At 43.8% G+C, this 13,506-nt stretch overlaps 1 protein-coding gene across 8 annotated transcripts in view; it reads right to left on the bottom strand.

Moving 5' to 3' along the window:
• The window catches only part of VEPH1 (ventricular zone expressed PH domain containing 1), a 147,631-nt gene that overhangs the window by 116,503 nt on the left and 17,622 nt on the right, over window positions 1–13,506 (bottom strand). For 6 of the 8 annotated variants that reach the window (XR_010590589.1, XM_005286984.5, XM_042853687.2 and 3 more), the window contains 2 exons: window positions 13,108–13,323; window positions 5,314–5,488 (listed from right to left, as the gene is read on the bottom strand). Coding sequence is in view for 7 of the 8 variants with exons in the window: in XM_005286984.5 (XP_005287041.1) it covers window positions 5,314–5,488; window positions 13,108–13,323 (391 nt within the window). In the remaining variant the exon portion in view is untranslated. The remainder of the gene's footprint in view (window positions 1–5,313; window positions 5,489–13,107; window positions 13,324–13,506) is intronic. The other 2 variants (XM_024102548.3, XM_042853686.2) reach the window with 1 other exon arrangement.

The following is a 13,506-nucleotide window of genomic DNA, read 5'->3' as shown; positions in this document are numbered from 1 at the left end:
GGAGAGCAGCAGACTCATGACTCAGAGACGGGAGAGAGCTAAGAAAGGCTTCTGACAGTGGCAGAGAAGCAGGTGAAGGACACAGAGCAGAAGTGGAGGGTGATGGAAGAGCGATGCTAGGTGATTAGCTGGATTTGTCAAGGAAGCTTCTATATTAAATGTTGGTATCAATGAAAAGTAAGATTAGAATTATGGTGAACCTTGGAGAAAGCCTCCTTCAAAGCAATTACTATTTGTCACTGGAGTCATGCACACCTTCTTTGCCCTGAACTGATTCCATCTATTTCTCATACTCTTTAGATCACATGATGAAAAAAGGCTCTGGTATCTATTTCTGCATATTACTGCGATACTAATTCCTGAACACTATACAACTGCCAGATCCTTTCTCTTAGCAGTAACACAAAAGCAATAAGATGGATTTCAGACAAGGTAATTTTCCCTTTATCTTGAAGTTTTGTGCCTTCTAGTACACTCATACATACACTGTGGTAGCTAGTGCAGGGGTTCTCAACCTTTTTCTTTTGGAAGCCCACCCAACATGCTATAAAAACTCAGCTGCAGGGGGAGCACTGGGCTTCAGCTCGGGGGGAGGGAGGGGTCCTGCCCCATAGGGTGGGGCTCAGATGCCCCATTGGATGGGGAGCTCAAAAGGTTTTGCCCTGCAGGGCAGGGGACTCAGTGTTTCTGCCCCTTGGAGCAATGGGACGGCTTGGTGCTTTAGCCCTGTGGGGCTGGAGGTTTCAGCCCTGCAGGGAGGCTTCTGCCGGGGCTTGGGGCTCTACCCCACAGAGCGCTGGTGCTTGGGACTCCGAGCTTTGGGCACCAGAGCTCGGGGCTCCAAGCAGCCCGGCTTGGTGGACCCCCTGAAATGGCTCTCGGACCCCAAGTGGGCCGTGAACCCCTAGCTGAGAACTTCTGATCTAGTGAAACAGGTTCTGCCAACATGGCTTATTCTATCTACAATCTAATTGCTTTGAGATCAACTTCTACCACCACAACAATGTATCTGCATTTAAAATGTTCAGTCAGTTGCACTACACACATTGATTAAATAAAATTCACAAATAATCTTTGCTGTGGAGCAAACTATGAGATTCCCGGGTCAAATGTCATCCCAAATAATCTGCTCTGGACCAGAGAATGCACCTCCACATTGAAGAGAACTCCAGACCTTCCAGTAAGCTGTGCAAAGCCAACAACTCTGTCAAATCCCATCTATATATACTTTGTTCCATTAAATACAGTCAAATATACATTAATATAGTAGAACAATTAAAAATAATTTGCAAAAAAAATCTCTTCCTCAATGCCCTGTTCCTAACTAAGTTTGACATGCCATGGTTCTGGAGTAGTCTTTCACCTGCTACCACACCAGATTTAATCTTGGAAATGCTCCACTGCTGAAGATAAATACTGTATGCTCATTTTCAGAGTTTAGATTCCCCCCACTTTCAGCTGGAAACTCATCTGCCTCCCAGCTGCTGCTCTCTTCCTCTCCCTCCCCTGAGTAAAATGGAACCTTCCTCACTGCCCCAACCGCCTCCTTTTAAGAGCCAGAAATCCCTCTGCCAAGCCTGAAGTAGAATGCTTCACAGTCCTGCATACACGGTGCAGCCCCATCTCATACACCATGCAATCTGTGCACTGAATGAGGCAGACTCCTGTAGAAAATATAGTATGTGATCACGTAACCGAAGGCTGTATTGTAATTCATCCCACAAGAGGCAGAGTTAAGGCTCTGTGGGTAACTGTTGTTTCCTAGCTTTGGGTGCTTCCCTTTGTAACTTTAACATTCTTTAATATCTTCTTCGTATGGAACATGTTATATGATGCCGGCTAGTAAACACCAATATCTCATACAGCAAATACTCTATGGATGTTGAAAACTCTGGGTGTGGCAGATCCAGTGTGATTCTGCCATGTGCATGTGAGAGTATGGGATTTAGGGAGACTGTAGCACACTGATGAGCTGTGTCCTGTCAGGGCTTCATTCGCAGTAGCATCCAAGAAGGTCTTGGGGTTGGGAGGGACAAGGTCAGGGCCCGTGGATCTGCAACAACATGGATCAACTGACCAAACTGCCCCATAAGAAGCACCAGTAATGGGGCTCCGTGGCTGCAGTAGTGACTGTGAGTCAGCTTTGCTGCTATTCCATGGAAGTGGGGAGGGTTCTGTCTCTCCAGTCCCCCCTCAAGGAACTCCTCAGCACACAGTCTATTTATCAGTGTTGAGTGAAGGTTGTGCACATTCATGTGTTGGAAATGGAGTTAATCTGTTAGAGTCATCTCTAAACATAATACTCTAGTTAAACATTCTTCCTAAATAGCTTTTCATGGCTAATAAGATATAAATAAATCATACAGCCCAACAGTTTCCCCACTGTCCATAAATCCATTAGCTCCCAAACTCTCCCAGGCATTGAGCCAAATTCTGTTCTCAGTTTCACAAGTGCAACTGCATTGATAGCTCTGGATTTGCCCCAGTCTACCTGAGAACAGAATAAGACCCTTTGTCTCCATTTATCTTTTCACATCCATATTTATTAGCCTTCTCCCTCCCCCTCAATAAACTGTCTTAGTTTTAAATCATGGTTCTTAGCAGCATTTTGAAACCAAGACCTTCCCTGATTGAAATACTATTGATGAAAACACAAATAACTAAGAAAAGAGTGCTAAACACAAGAATTCAGAGTTCCCTTTTTTAATTTGGAATTTTAATCTCTGAAGTCCATAGCATCATCTACTGGTGGAATAATATAAATGCTAAACTAGAGCAGGTGTCAGCATATCTGTGATTATATCTTAAGGACCAAGTCTTGTTCCACTTTGGTTCTTACTATTAATAGCACTGTTTTCCCAAATGTTATCATACAAGCTAAAATCCTAATATATGCTAATGACACTAGTCTTGGCTTTACTGATCCAGACAGACATTTCTTTTGTCAGTAATATTCTTCAGTCTGGATTTTATTTCCTCAGCAATGTTACATGTTTTAAATATATTCATCTCAAACTGGCCCATAAACAGAATAGCCATGCTTTCCTCCAGCAGCATGTTTAATTTTGGTAGTAACTTTAAAATTCATCGTGCTGATTTTTCCCTGGATCATGTTACAAGCACCTTGGAATCCTGCACTGGCAACACTTGCTAATGCGTGTGCTAAACATGCCTGCTATGGCTTCTCAGAAATGCAACACATTACAAGAAATAGCCATTGATACAACAGTAAATTAATTTCTTTTACCACATTTTGTCCTATTGTGAAATAATGTCTATTAAAGTCTTACTCAAACCACAGCTATAATGCCACAATGGGTGAAGCTTTTACCGGACTGTTATGGGGAAGATGGCGGGGTTTGCCTCTTTGTAATATGAAATAGAGGGTTCACCCCACTAAACCCTTGGGTCTCCAGGATTTGTTAGAGGCCAGGACCATCTATATTGACTCTGGGGTCTCCTGCTCACCCACTTCAGCTCCCTGGCAGCCTGGTACGAATCCAATGGAGTAGTCCTGCTGACCTGAACTCCTTCACCAACCACTTCTCTAAAGAGAGGGGATTGGGAAACTTCCACTGCACAGATGGATTCCACAGAAGAGTTAAGACTCTGAAGCCATTTTAATTTGTAAGTGGATTCCACACCAGGCTAGAAAGGAAAAGCAATAAATATAGTGCACCTGTCTGCCCAACCTACCAGCTCCCACCCTTCCTAGGGTCCTGAGACAGAGGAGAGGGCACCCCCACTTCCACATGGAAAAGGGAAGACCTGTGCACAAAGACCATTTCTGCTCACAGATTTCTGTGGGATGATTTGGCCCACTGTTGTTTCATGAACATCACTGTAAAATGGTTGAAAGGCAGTACTGGTTACCACCAGGGCCGGCTCCAGGCACCAGCTTCTCAAGCAGGTGCTTGGGGCTGCCGCTCCAGAGAGGGGCGGCACGTCCAGGTATTCGGCGGCAATTCAGCGGACGGTCCCTCACTCAGCCTGGGAGTGAAGGACCTCCGGCCGAATTGCCGCCGCAGATCGCGATCGCGGATTTTTGTTTGTTTGTTTGTTTGTTTGTTTGTTTGTTTGTTTGTTTGTTTGTTTTGGCTGCTTGGGGCAGCCAAAACCCTGGAGCCGGCCCTGGTTACCACCTGCAGGCAGGAAAGAGCAAACTCTCACCACAGTTTATAAGTATCTTAATGATTTGGTATCAAACTGTTTAAGGAATAAATTAGAATCCATTTTAGCTCTCTCTCCATATAATACCATAAAATAAATGGATCCCAAAGATTTTTAATGTATACAGAATGTACATGCTTGGGTTAAGACCTATCATCTTTAGAACAACATCATCACAGTAATCCAACCAGCTATTATAACTCACTGGCAGCATCCTTATCTGGAAAATAAGGCCCTATTGTAAACAGAATGATTTCAGCTAAATCACATTACCCTTTAAAAATATGTAATAATATTTTGCTTCTTTACCATAGTAATTTAAACCCACAGAGTAAAATTTCAAAAATTTAGCCACAGAATTCTTACTAAAGACAATAGCGTACATGGGAATAAAACTCCATTGCAATGCTTTAAAAATTTACCTCAGACTCCTTCACAGAACAGGTCTGATCTTGCTCCAGGGCCGCCTAGAGGATTCAGGGGGCCTGGGGACTTCGGTGGCGGGGGGCCACTGCCGCCGAATTGCCACCGAAGACCCGGCACTTCGGCGGCAGGTCCCGGAGCGGAAGGACCCCCCGCCGCCAAATTGTCGCCAAAGACCCGGAGCGGAAGAAGCTCTGGGGGCCCAGGCCCCGCAAGAGTTTTCTGGGGCCCCCGGAGCAAGTGAAGGACCCTGCTCCAGGGGCCCCGAAAAACTCTCATGGGGGCCCCTGCGGGGCCCGGGGCAAATTGCCCCACTTGCCCCCCCCCTTCCTCTCCCCCCCCCGGGTGGCCCTGTCTTGCTCCCACAGAAGTCAGTGGGATTTTGCCATTGGCATAAGTAAGAAGGATAAAGGCCTGATATGCACAATATTGTCTCATATTCCTATTTATTATTTGCAGTCCATTCACATGTGAATGGCCTAGGCACTGTCTATACACATACATAGGATGACATAATCCCTGCCCCAAAGATCTTACAGTCTACCATAAAGCTTTCTAGTCAATAAGGCTTATCAAATACTGTAAGCCTTTATATACGTTACGTGAAATCTTTCTCTTTATACAATCTAATATTAGGGCCTGATCCTGATAAATCCATGTTTGGGGGTTTTGCAGGATTGGGCCCGAAGTCTCATAGCAGAATGAGCAAAATATTTGTACCTTGAAGGACACTTTTCACAATTGCGTCTGTGTGATCAGCCAGCAGATCTGCTTTGGTAATTGCAGCTAGGGATAGGTAACTTGACATGTTTCTGCACAGTTCCTTGTTACCCCTCTGGAGAAATTTCACTGCCACTGGGACAGCTAAAGCCATTATTGGAGGTCGATTGTAATTCTGTGAAAAAAGGAGGGGACACTGAAAAATAAGTAGCTGAAAAAATGATTAAAATCAAGTTTAATGCTGACAAAATTTGAAAACCAGAAATCAGGTGATCAAGAAAACAACTGTATAAAACACATAGCGAAAGGTTACACTAACGTCAGGCTTTAAAGAGGGAAACCAGTAAGACAGGAAATGTCAAACTACTGCAGCTTTAGATGCTAACGTACCTATTTCCTACTTCAACAACCAGGGCCGGCTCCAGGCACCAGCTTAACAAGCAGGTGCTTGGGGCGGCCAAGGGAGAGGGGCAGCATGTGCGGCAATTCGGGGAGCGAAGGACCTGCCGCCGAACTGCCGCCACCGATCGTGGCTTTTTTTTCCCCCCCAATTGCTGCCGCCGGTCGTGATTGCTTTTTTTTTTTGCTTGGAGCGGCAGAAATGCTGGAGCCGGCCCTGTCAACAACTGGAGTAACAAACATACTATGTAACTGATAATAAGAATGATACTAGAATGTTGACAGCTGTAACATACAGTATTTTATCCATTCTGGAATGAGTAACTCCATCCTGCAGCAGAAGAAATGAATGGAGGGTAGAGTACAATATGCTGTTGACAGGTGAATTATTCACTGTACCAAAAGTGATATTGTCACTGGCATATCACCTCAATTCTTTCATTGTACACTGTAGCCTTGCCTATACTGGGAATTAGCCCCAATTTCATCAGTCACTAGCCAGTAATCAGTGCAGCTGTACTCATGCAAACAAGGAAAGCTGCAATTTGTAGGGATGCAGATTACCCTGATTTCAAGCAGGGATAAGTCTTCAACAGTGCAAATCGTGACTTTTCTTATCTGTACGAGGGGTTTGCTCTGGTGCAACTGCACTAGGTTCTGGACACCAACTGCTAAATTCAAGGCTAATCCTCCATGCAGACAAGGACGGCATGAAGTGACAAATCCTAAATTCCTCAAAATATAAGCATCCAATGCTATAATGTCCAGTTGGGAAACAATGTACATATTTGTAATCTGGCTCCAGTTCTGCTATCATTTATGCTGATATAAACCCAGAGTCACTTCACTGAGTCAGGTAGAGCTGATTTACACTGGAATGATTGAGCTAGCAGTCTGGATCTCTTGTGTTGGAAGCACTCAGAGGAGAACACTGCTTTAGAGAGGACTCAGATTGTATTCAAAAAACCACAAACGAACTAAAGAACATTATTGACATTGCAGTGCATTCATCAATAAGACTATCATGGTTAATATTCTCACTAGTCAAAGAATGACAGAATTAGAGCGAAGACCTATTAGGTCCCTCTCCTCCAACCCTCTGCCAATGCAGGATTGTTACTTACAGTACATTATATTGTCTTGTTTTTTTTCCCCAAGCAATGGTGCTTCCAACTGTTCCTTTAGGTGCATGCTTGTCAACCTGGCAAGCCAGAAATGTGGGCTGCAAAATGCGGCAAAGCCCCAAAATCAGGGATATACAAAAATTATTCCTGCAGGAGACCCAAAATGCTGTGGGATTTATTCCTTTTGTGTAAATGACTCTTTCTGCAACCCCAGTTTCACGAGTCTTTATTTTTGAGGTAAGTAATTTTCAACAATAAAAGTAAAAGGGTACAAATTTGTGGGAGGGGGGGCATAGATAACTTTGGGTTTGGAATGACATCCCTTGAAATGAAGGACATTTGATAGGTATACTTGAGAGACTGTTCCACAGATTTAATTTAATCAGTTTACCATCTGGAATTATTTTCTGATAATTTGACTGTTTTCCTTTTATAATTCCATACAATTTCTTTGTACCCTCCCCCGGTCCCTTCACAAATAACTCCTATCCATGATGTTAAAAACCATCTACAAATATTTCAAGTGTGCTATTTCTCCCTTAAGGCCAAACTCTGTCTTCCAAAAAGTGCACACAACTTCAAATGAAGTCACTGGGGGTTGCATGTGTACCTAGAACTTGATCCTAACAAGAGATATAGCAATCTTTAAATGTTTGGAAACACCAAGGACAGCCTATGGTAAATGTTTAGCCAACCTATACACAACTACTGTCAAATTATGTTTTCCATTAGAGTACACATACATAAACTCTCACTGAGGTCAATCGGACTTGTGTCCAAGTAGCTGAGGACTTAATTGAGTCATAGCTTCCTTTATTCTTCCCTTGATTATTCCTTCATCCTCTAATTTTTGTGGCTTTCTCTAAACTCCCTTCACATTTGAACATCTTTCTGACACTGTAATACATGACTGTCTTTGAAATTATTATTAATTATGTGTTGTTAGTTTTGCTAGCATCTACGAACCACAACAAGTGATCAGGGCCCCACCGTGCTAAACTCTTATACAAGCACATTAGCAAAACAAAAAGAAATACACTCCAAAGAAATTTGAATACGATTCAGTCTGGAGCGGCTTTGAGTGAAAAAGTATACATGTGAACAGAAAAAAAAATATTGTGGTTCCATGTACATAATTCCATTTGGCCCATTTCTGCTTCCAGTGAAGTCAATTGGACCTTTGCTGATAGCACCAATGGGAACAGGACCTTTGCTGATAGCACCAATGGGCCCAATGAATCATATTCCCTAGTTTGTTAAGTCTTCTTTGTGTTGCTCAAGTGCTGCAAAACAGCCCCAACCTGGCTTAACTGGCCACATGAGGATTCCCTATGTTAGGGGAGTCTTCAGGCAGTATGGCGTGTCATAGCAATTCCTACACTGCCCCTTTCTTGTAAGAGTTGTGGCCAAGGGGAAAAGACTGTGGTCAGGGTATTCTATGTTGTTCCAGCATCCCCAGCTTCTGGGACAACCCTTTGGAGCCATCAGCATCTGGCCAAAAGAGTGTGTATATTGAGAAAGGTCCTTAAAACTAATGGAGTTTTTACATAGCAACATGTTTCAATCCACATAATTCCTTATTACTTATGACTGGGACAGGCTTTTGTCAAATTCTGCCTTCAAGTTATATACCCATCCCCACCCCCACAACACCATTCACTTCAGGCTCTTTGGTTGACATGTAGCTCTTTTATGAAAACAGAACAGAAGGGGAAGCTCTCTATAATAAGGATGATAAAATACTTTGCTGCCGGAGAAAATGTATTAATTCAAATAGACGCACAGAGTAAGGTTTCAGCTGCCCCTAATAAATATCTGTACATGACTGTTCACTTATGAAAATATGCAGGTGACAATGAAAAACAGATTTCAATAATATAATGTAACAAAGTTTGCAAACCTTGGGGACCTAACTGCTGCTAATATCAACAGAACACGTAACATTCAGCCCAGGTGTGAGATATTCATTACTTTTCCAATTGTCCCTCATGGATTGTATAAAAACTCAAATTGTTCTTTCTTCTGTAAAGTAATACATGATGTAGCTGTGATTCTAAGAGCAGCAAATGTATTTGTAGACGTTCTCAGCTTTGATTTCTTTTTAATTTATTCTGAGTGATTTTTTTACATTAAAAAAAAGAATACAGCAAACACATGGAGGGTGGATTGCATAATGCCCCATGACAGGTGGGCTAACTATGGCCTGTGGGCCAGATCCAGCCCACCAGCGATTTTAATCCAGCCCTTCAGCTCCCACTGGGGAGCAGGTTCTGGGGCTTGCCCCACTCTGGCACTCCAGCTGGGGAGCAGGGTTGGGGGCCGCTCCATGCAGCTCCCATAAGCAGCGGCATGGCCCCCCTCCAGCTCCTATGCATAGGGGCAGCCAGGGGGCTCCACTCTGCACACTGCACCTGCCCCAAGCGCCACCCCCGCAGCTTCCATTGGCCGGAAACCTCAGCCAATGGGAGCTGCAGGGGTAGTGCCTGTTGATGGGGCAGCGTGCAGTCACCTGGCCGTGCCTCTGCATAGGAGCCAGAGAAGGGACATGCCGCTGCTTCCAGGAGCTGCTTGAGGTAAGCACCGCCTGGAGCCTGCACCCCTGAGCCTGCACCCCAACCCCCTGCCCTGATCTCCCTCCTGCCCTGCAAACCCCTCAGTCCCAGCCCGGAGCACCCTCCTACACCCCAAACTCCTCATCCCCAGCCCCAACCCAGAGCCCGCACTCCCAGCCAGAGCCCTCAACATCCCACCGCAGCCCAGAGCCCCCTCCCGCATCCTGAACTCCTCATTTTTGGCCCGACCCTGGAGCCTACACCCCCAACCAGAGCCCTCATCCCCTCCCACACCCCAACCCCAATTTTGTGAGCATTCATTGCCCACCATACAATTTCTATTCCCAGATGTGGCCCTCGGGCCAAAAAGTTCGCTCTCCCCTGCCCTATAACCATGGTGAACTTTGGCACATCACAGACTTTCAAACATGCATTTTCATCTATCATAAATGTCTGAATTATCTACAGAAAGAGAACAATTGGATTTGATCATCATTCATTAGTGGGGAAGTGTCCCAGTAAATATATTAACATTAACTAAAGGTCAAATCCAAAGCTCATTGAAGTCAATAGGTGTCTTCCCATTCACTTCAGTGGGTTTTTAGTCTGGCCCTTACGGTGTGTACTCTGAACTAATTGAATTTAATGCTAACAAATACAATTCATCTAGGAAATAAGCAATGCTTTATTTTGACAATGTTATAATAATAAGCAGAGTTAAGACAATGGAGACCTGTTCTGCTGATCTCAGGAATTATATTCCTGGACAAGATCAACACCAATCTGAGCTTCAGTAAGATTTTTTTTTCTTTTTTCATTGTGAATATTCATTTGGCACTGTTCCCAGAGTTTGGGAAGTGAAAAGAACAGACCTGGGCATATGGACGATTGTAAATTGCTATTTCATTGAAGTGAATTCAGATTTGGGGTTTTTTTTCTTTAACTTTTTTTGTTTCTTTTGGACTTTCAACACTTCCAATCAAGAGCCAAACTAGATGATGACTCTCAAGAAGTTTTAAGGACAACATGTCATAATGAGGACCTTGTGGCAACTATTTGAGCAGTAGTCTGGAGTAGACAGTAACACACCGAGGACTTTAGTACTGTTGCTTCAGCTACTACAGGGAAAGACTGGGTGACACACATCTGAAGATACCTCATTGCCAACAACGAGCATTTGCTGGGCAAATGTAGAGAAGTTCTTTTAAAGAGCAAGTCTGAGTCAAACCTGGCACATTGCTGCCAGTTGGTCAATGCAGAAGGCAAATTGGAAATAATAAGGGAACTATACGAAGGGATCTTAGCAATGAAATGCAGTTATGTAGAGCTAACACGTCAGTGCTGGGAGAAGTGGGTGACTCAGACCAAATAGGGAAGACTGACTGGCCAAGGAAACAATGGTGTGCTGGGAAGATTCAGTATAGGCCAGCTGAGGAAAACTACGCAGATAGGAGGTACCCATAAAACAATAAACTTCTCAGACAACTCCACTTTCCTCTCCTGTAACAGGCTCTCAGTGAATTTCGGTTTCTTTCTTCCATTCCAGCCTGCTTCAGCTTCCTCATTTTTACTGCAATTTCTCTCCCCAGCGAGGAACATACCCAGGCTGTACAGATTACGGTCATTGATGGGTCCCCATTAATAGTCTCCCATTTTGAATAAACCATTGAGGATTATTTTACTAGGGTTAGCACAAATAATGGCTGCAGTAGTTGGATGTCCAGGTCAGCCCAACAATTCATAATTCAGCCCAAGGGGTCACAGAGAGGTAAAAAGGCAGCTGTTCCATAGGGTTCGTCAGGGCTAATACCTAGGCTACTCCCTCCAGCCTATCCCTCCTAAGGGGCAATTAAACCCTTGCTGCAGATTCCACCATCTACCAGAGCTCACTCAGTTCTTCTGTCTTATTGGGGCCTCCTACACAGTGGCCTCTTGCTAGGGTGACCAGACAGCAACTGTGAAAAATCGGGACGGGGGTGGGGGGTAATAGGCTTCTATATAAGAAAAAGCCTCAAATATCGGGACTGTCCCTATAAAATCAGGACATCTGGTCACCCTACCTCTTGCCCTCATGTGCTGTACTCCTGCTGCAGGCAGGTGCTGCGCATGTATGTTCCCCCTGCTGCTGGCCTCCTTTGACTAATAGTCTGCTTCCTGCCTGGCTGTCAGCTTGTCAGTGCCAACTTTCAGGCTGCCTGCTGCTGGGCCTTCTCTCTGTAGCCTGCTCCCAGGATGCTGCACCCGACCTGCTGCTCCAGCTCATAGAAAGCCTCTGGTTCTGTCCTGAATCTGTACTCCAAACTCAGGATATTACTTCCTTTACCACTTCTCTAGACATTATGGTGCCCTCTACTGATCCTTTCTTTCCAGGTCAACCAGGGCTAGGGGTAGGAGTTGTAGCAGAGTTAGTATGGAGACTGGATGAGTGTGTTCCTTAGGATACACACTCACACAGCCCACAAAGGGTGTAACTTCTTCCACAAGTGAAGGCTGTTCAGGGGTGTGTCTGCTCATCCCCCCCTCTGCACCTAGAGAGGAAAACATTCGGTAACAGCGGCACCAGCAGCAGGAGGGGAGGTTCCTCTGTACCCTTCTGTACTGGTAAAGAGACACGGCTGCTTTGCTCACTGAACTCATGCCTGCCTCATTATTCTGTAGCTTGTGCCCGCTTATACTAGCTCACCAAAAGACAGACAGTGAGGTAACTTAACAGTACCTAATACTAAGCATGCAGATTTATAACAATATGTAACCTTGCTTTCCTGAGAGTGGTACCCCAGCGATATACATTTCACAAAGCAGAGGAGATGAGTAAATAACAACAGAAAAAATACTATCAGGATACATTAGCAAATATGGGCACAGTGCTCCGACTTTAACCCTATTTCTGCCCGGAGAAACATTTCACACCATTGAACATAGCTATGTGTTCTCACTGAACCAGGCAACTGAACGTTGACAACCAGCCTGTTGCATGTAATTTTTCCCACCATTGATCCTGACCTTCCATCCTGACCTTCCATTTACTGTACACAGAAACTATTATGTAAAAATGAGTCCCAGAGCATTTTATATGCTCTACTGGAGAAACATTCAGGAGCCGGCTTCAATTAAAACATATGACTGTTCAAAAACAACTACTTATAGGACAAAGATTCTCCAAGCAGACAAAGGATCAAAATCTGAGCTGTGTGTTCAAGGTCAGAATTTGGCCCATAGATTAGTTTCCAATATTGCATCTGGACTCTGCATCACAACTGAGCCTTTAAATGGGATCCTCACTCTTGAAATGCAACATTTCTATCAGATAAAGGATCCTCTTCAACCTTTGCCCCAAATGATACTTTTCTTTCAAAGAGTCATAATTGCCTTGAAAATAATGGGTTTTGAATGAAATGTCTTTCCCATCTGCTGCTGCTATAACACTATCCTTCACGCTTTAATTTTTATGTAAGATGCAAACGTCTAGGGTTCATGCAACATTAAGATTGAGAAATTCACCACACAGGACATTTCAAAAGATAAGAATGCTGCCAAAACATTTACTTGGCCTCAATGTACATCATATACATTTAATAGTATATATTAATATGAAGCTCCAATTCTTGGCTTTTTCAATAAATGTGAGCACTTCAATACATCCCAAGAGAGACTAAGTACAACTGCTATTAAACTATGACACTGTGAGTGATAGGATATTTCTTGTGATCCAGGCTTACCTGCAAAATGCAACTCATGATATCAGATGCAATTTTTGCATGTGGTGTGTCCTCATCTTTTCCTGAAGGTTTTAGATTGTGCTCTAAACACGACTCCCAGAGAGCCACAAGTGCCTTTCCATGTTTTTCTATGGATGCAGTCTCCCTGATAGCAGTGGTGATTCGAGTGATACAGATTTCCACCACTGCCTGGTCATTGTCGTTAGTCTGGTAGTCCTAGTTTTAAAGAAAATATGGGTTTTAAAATTGTATTGTGCAAATGAAGTGTCATCCTTTAAAGAATGCCACAAAATGAACCAGAAGATGTTAAATTAATTTAACTCTCAATATTCTTCATGTCGTCTATACAATAAATAAGTACAATATTGAGAGCAAAACTCTAATCATGTCATAGGTCTT

This window comes from Chrysemys picta, chromosome 9, assembly GCF_011386835.1.
Source record: "Chrysemys picta bellii isolate R12L10 chromosome 9, ASM1138683v2, whole genome shotgun sequence".
Classification (NCBI taxonomy): domain Eukaryota; kingdom Metazoa; phylum Chordata; order Testudines; family Emydidae; genus Chrysemys; species Chrysemys picta.
This window is presented reverse-complemented; position numbering and strand designations above follow the sequence as displayed.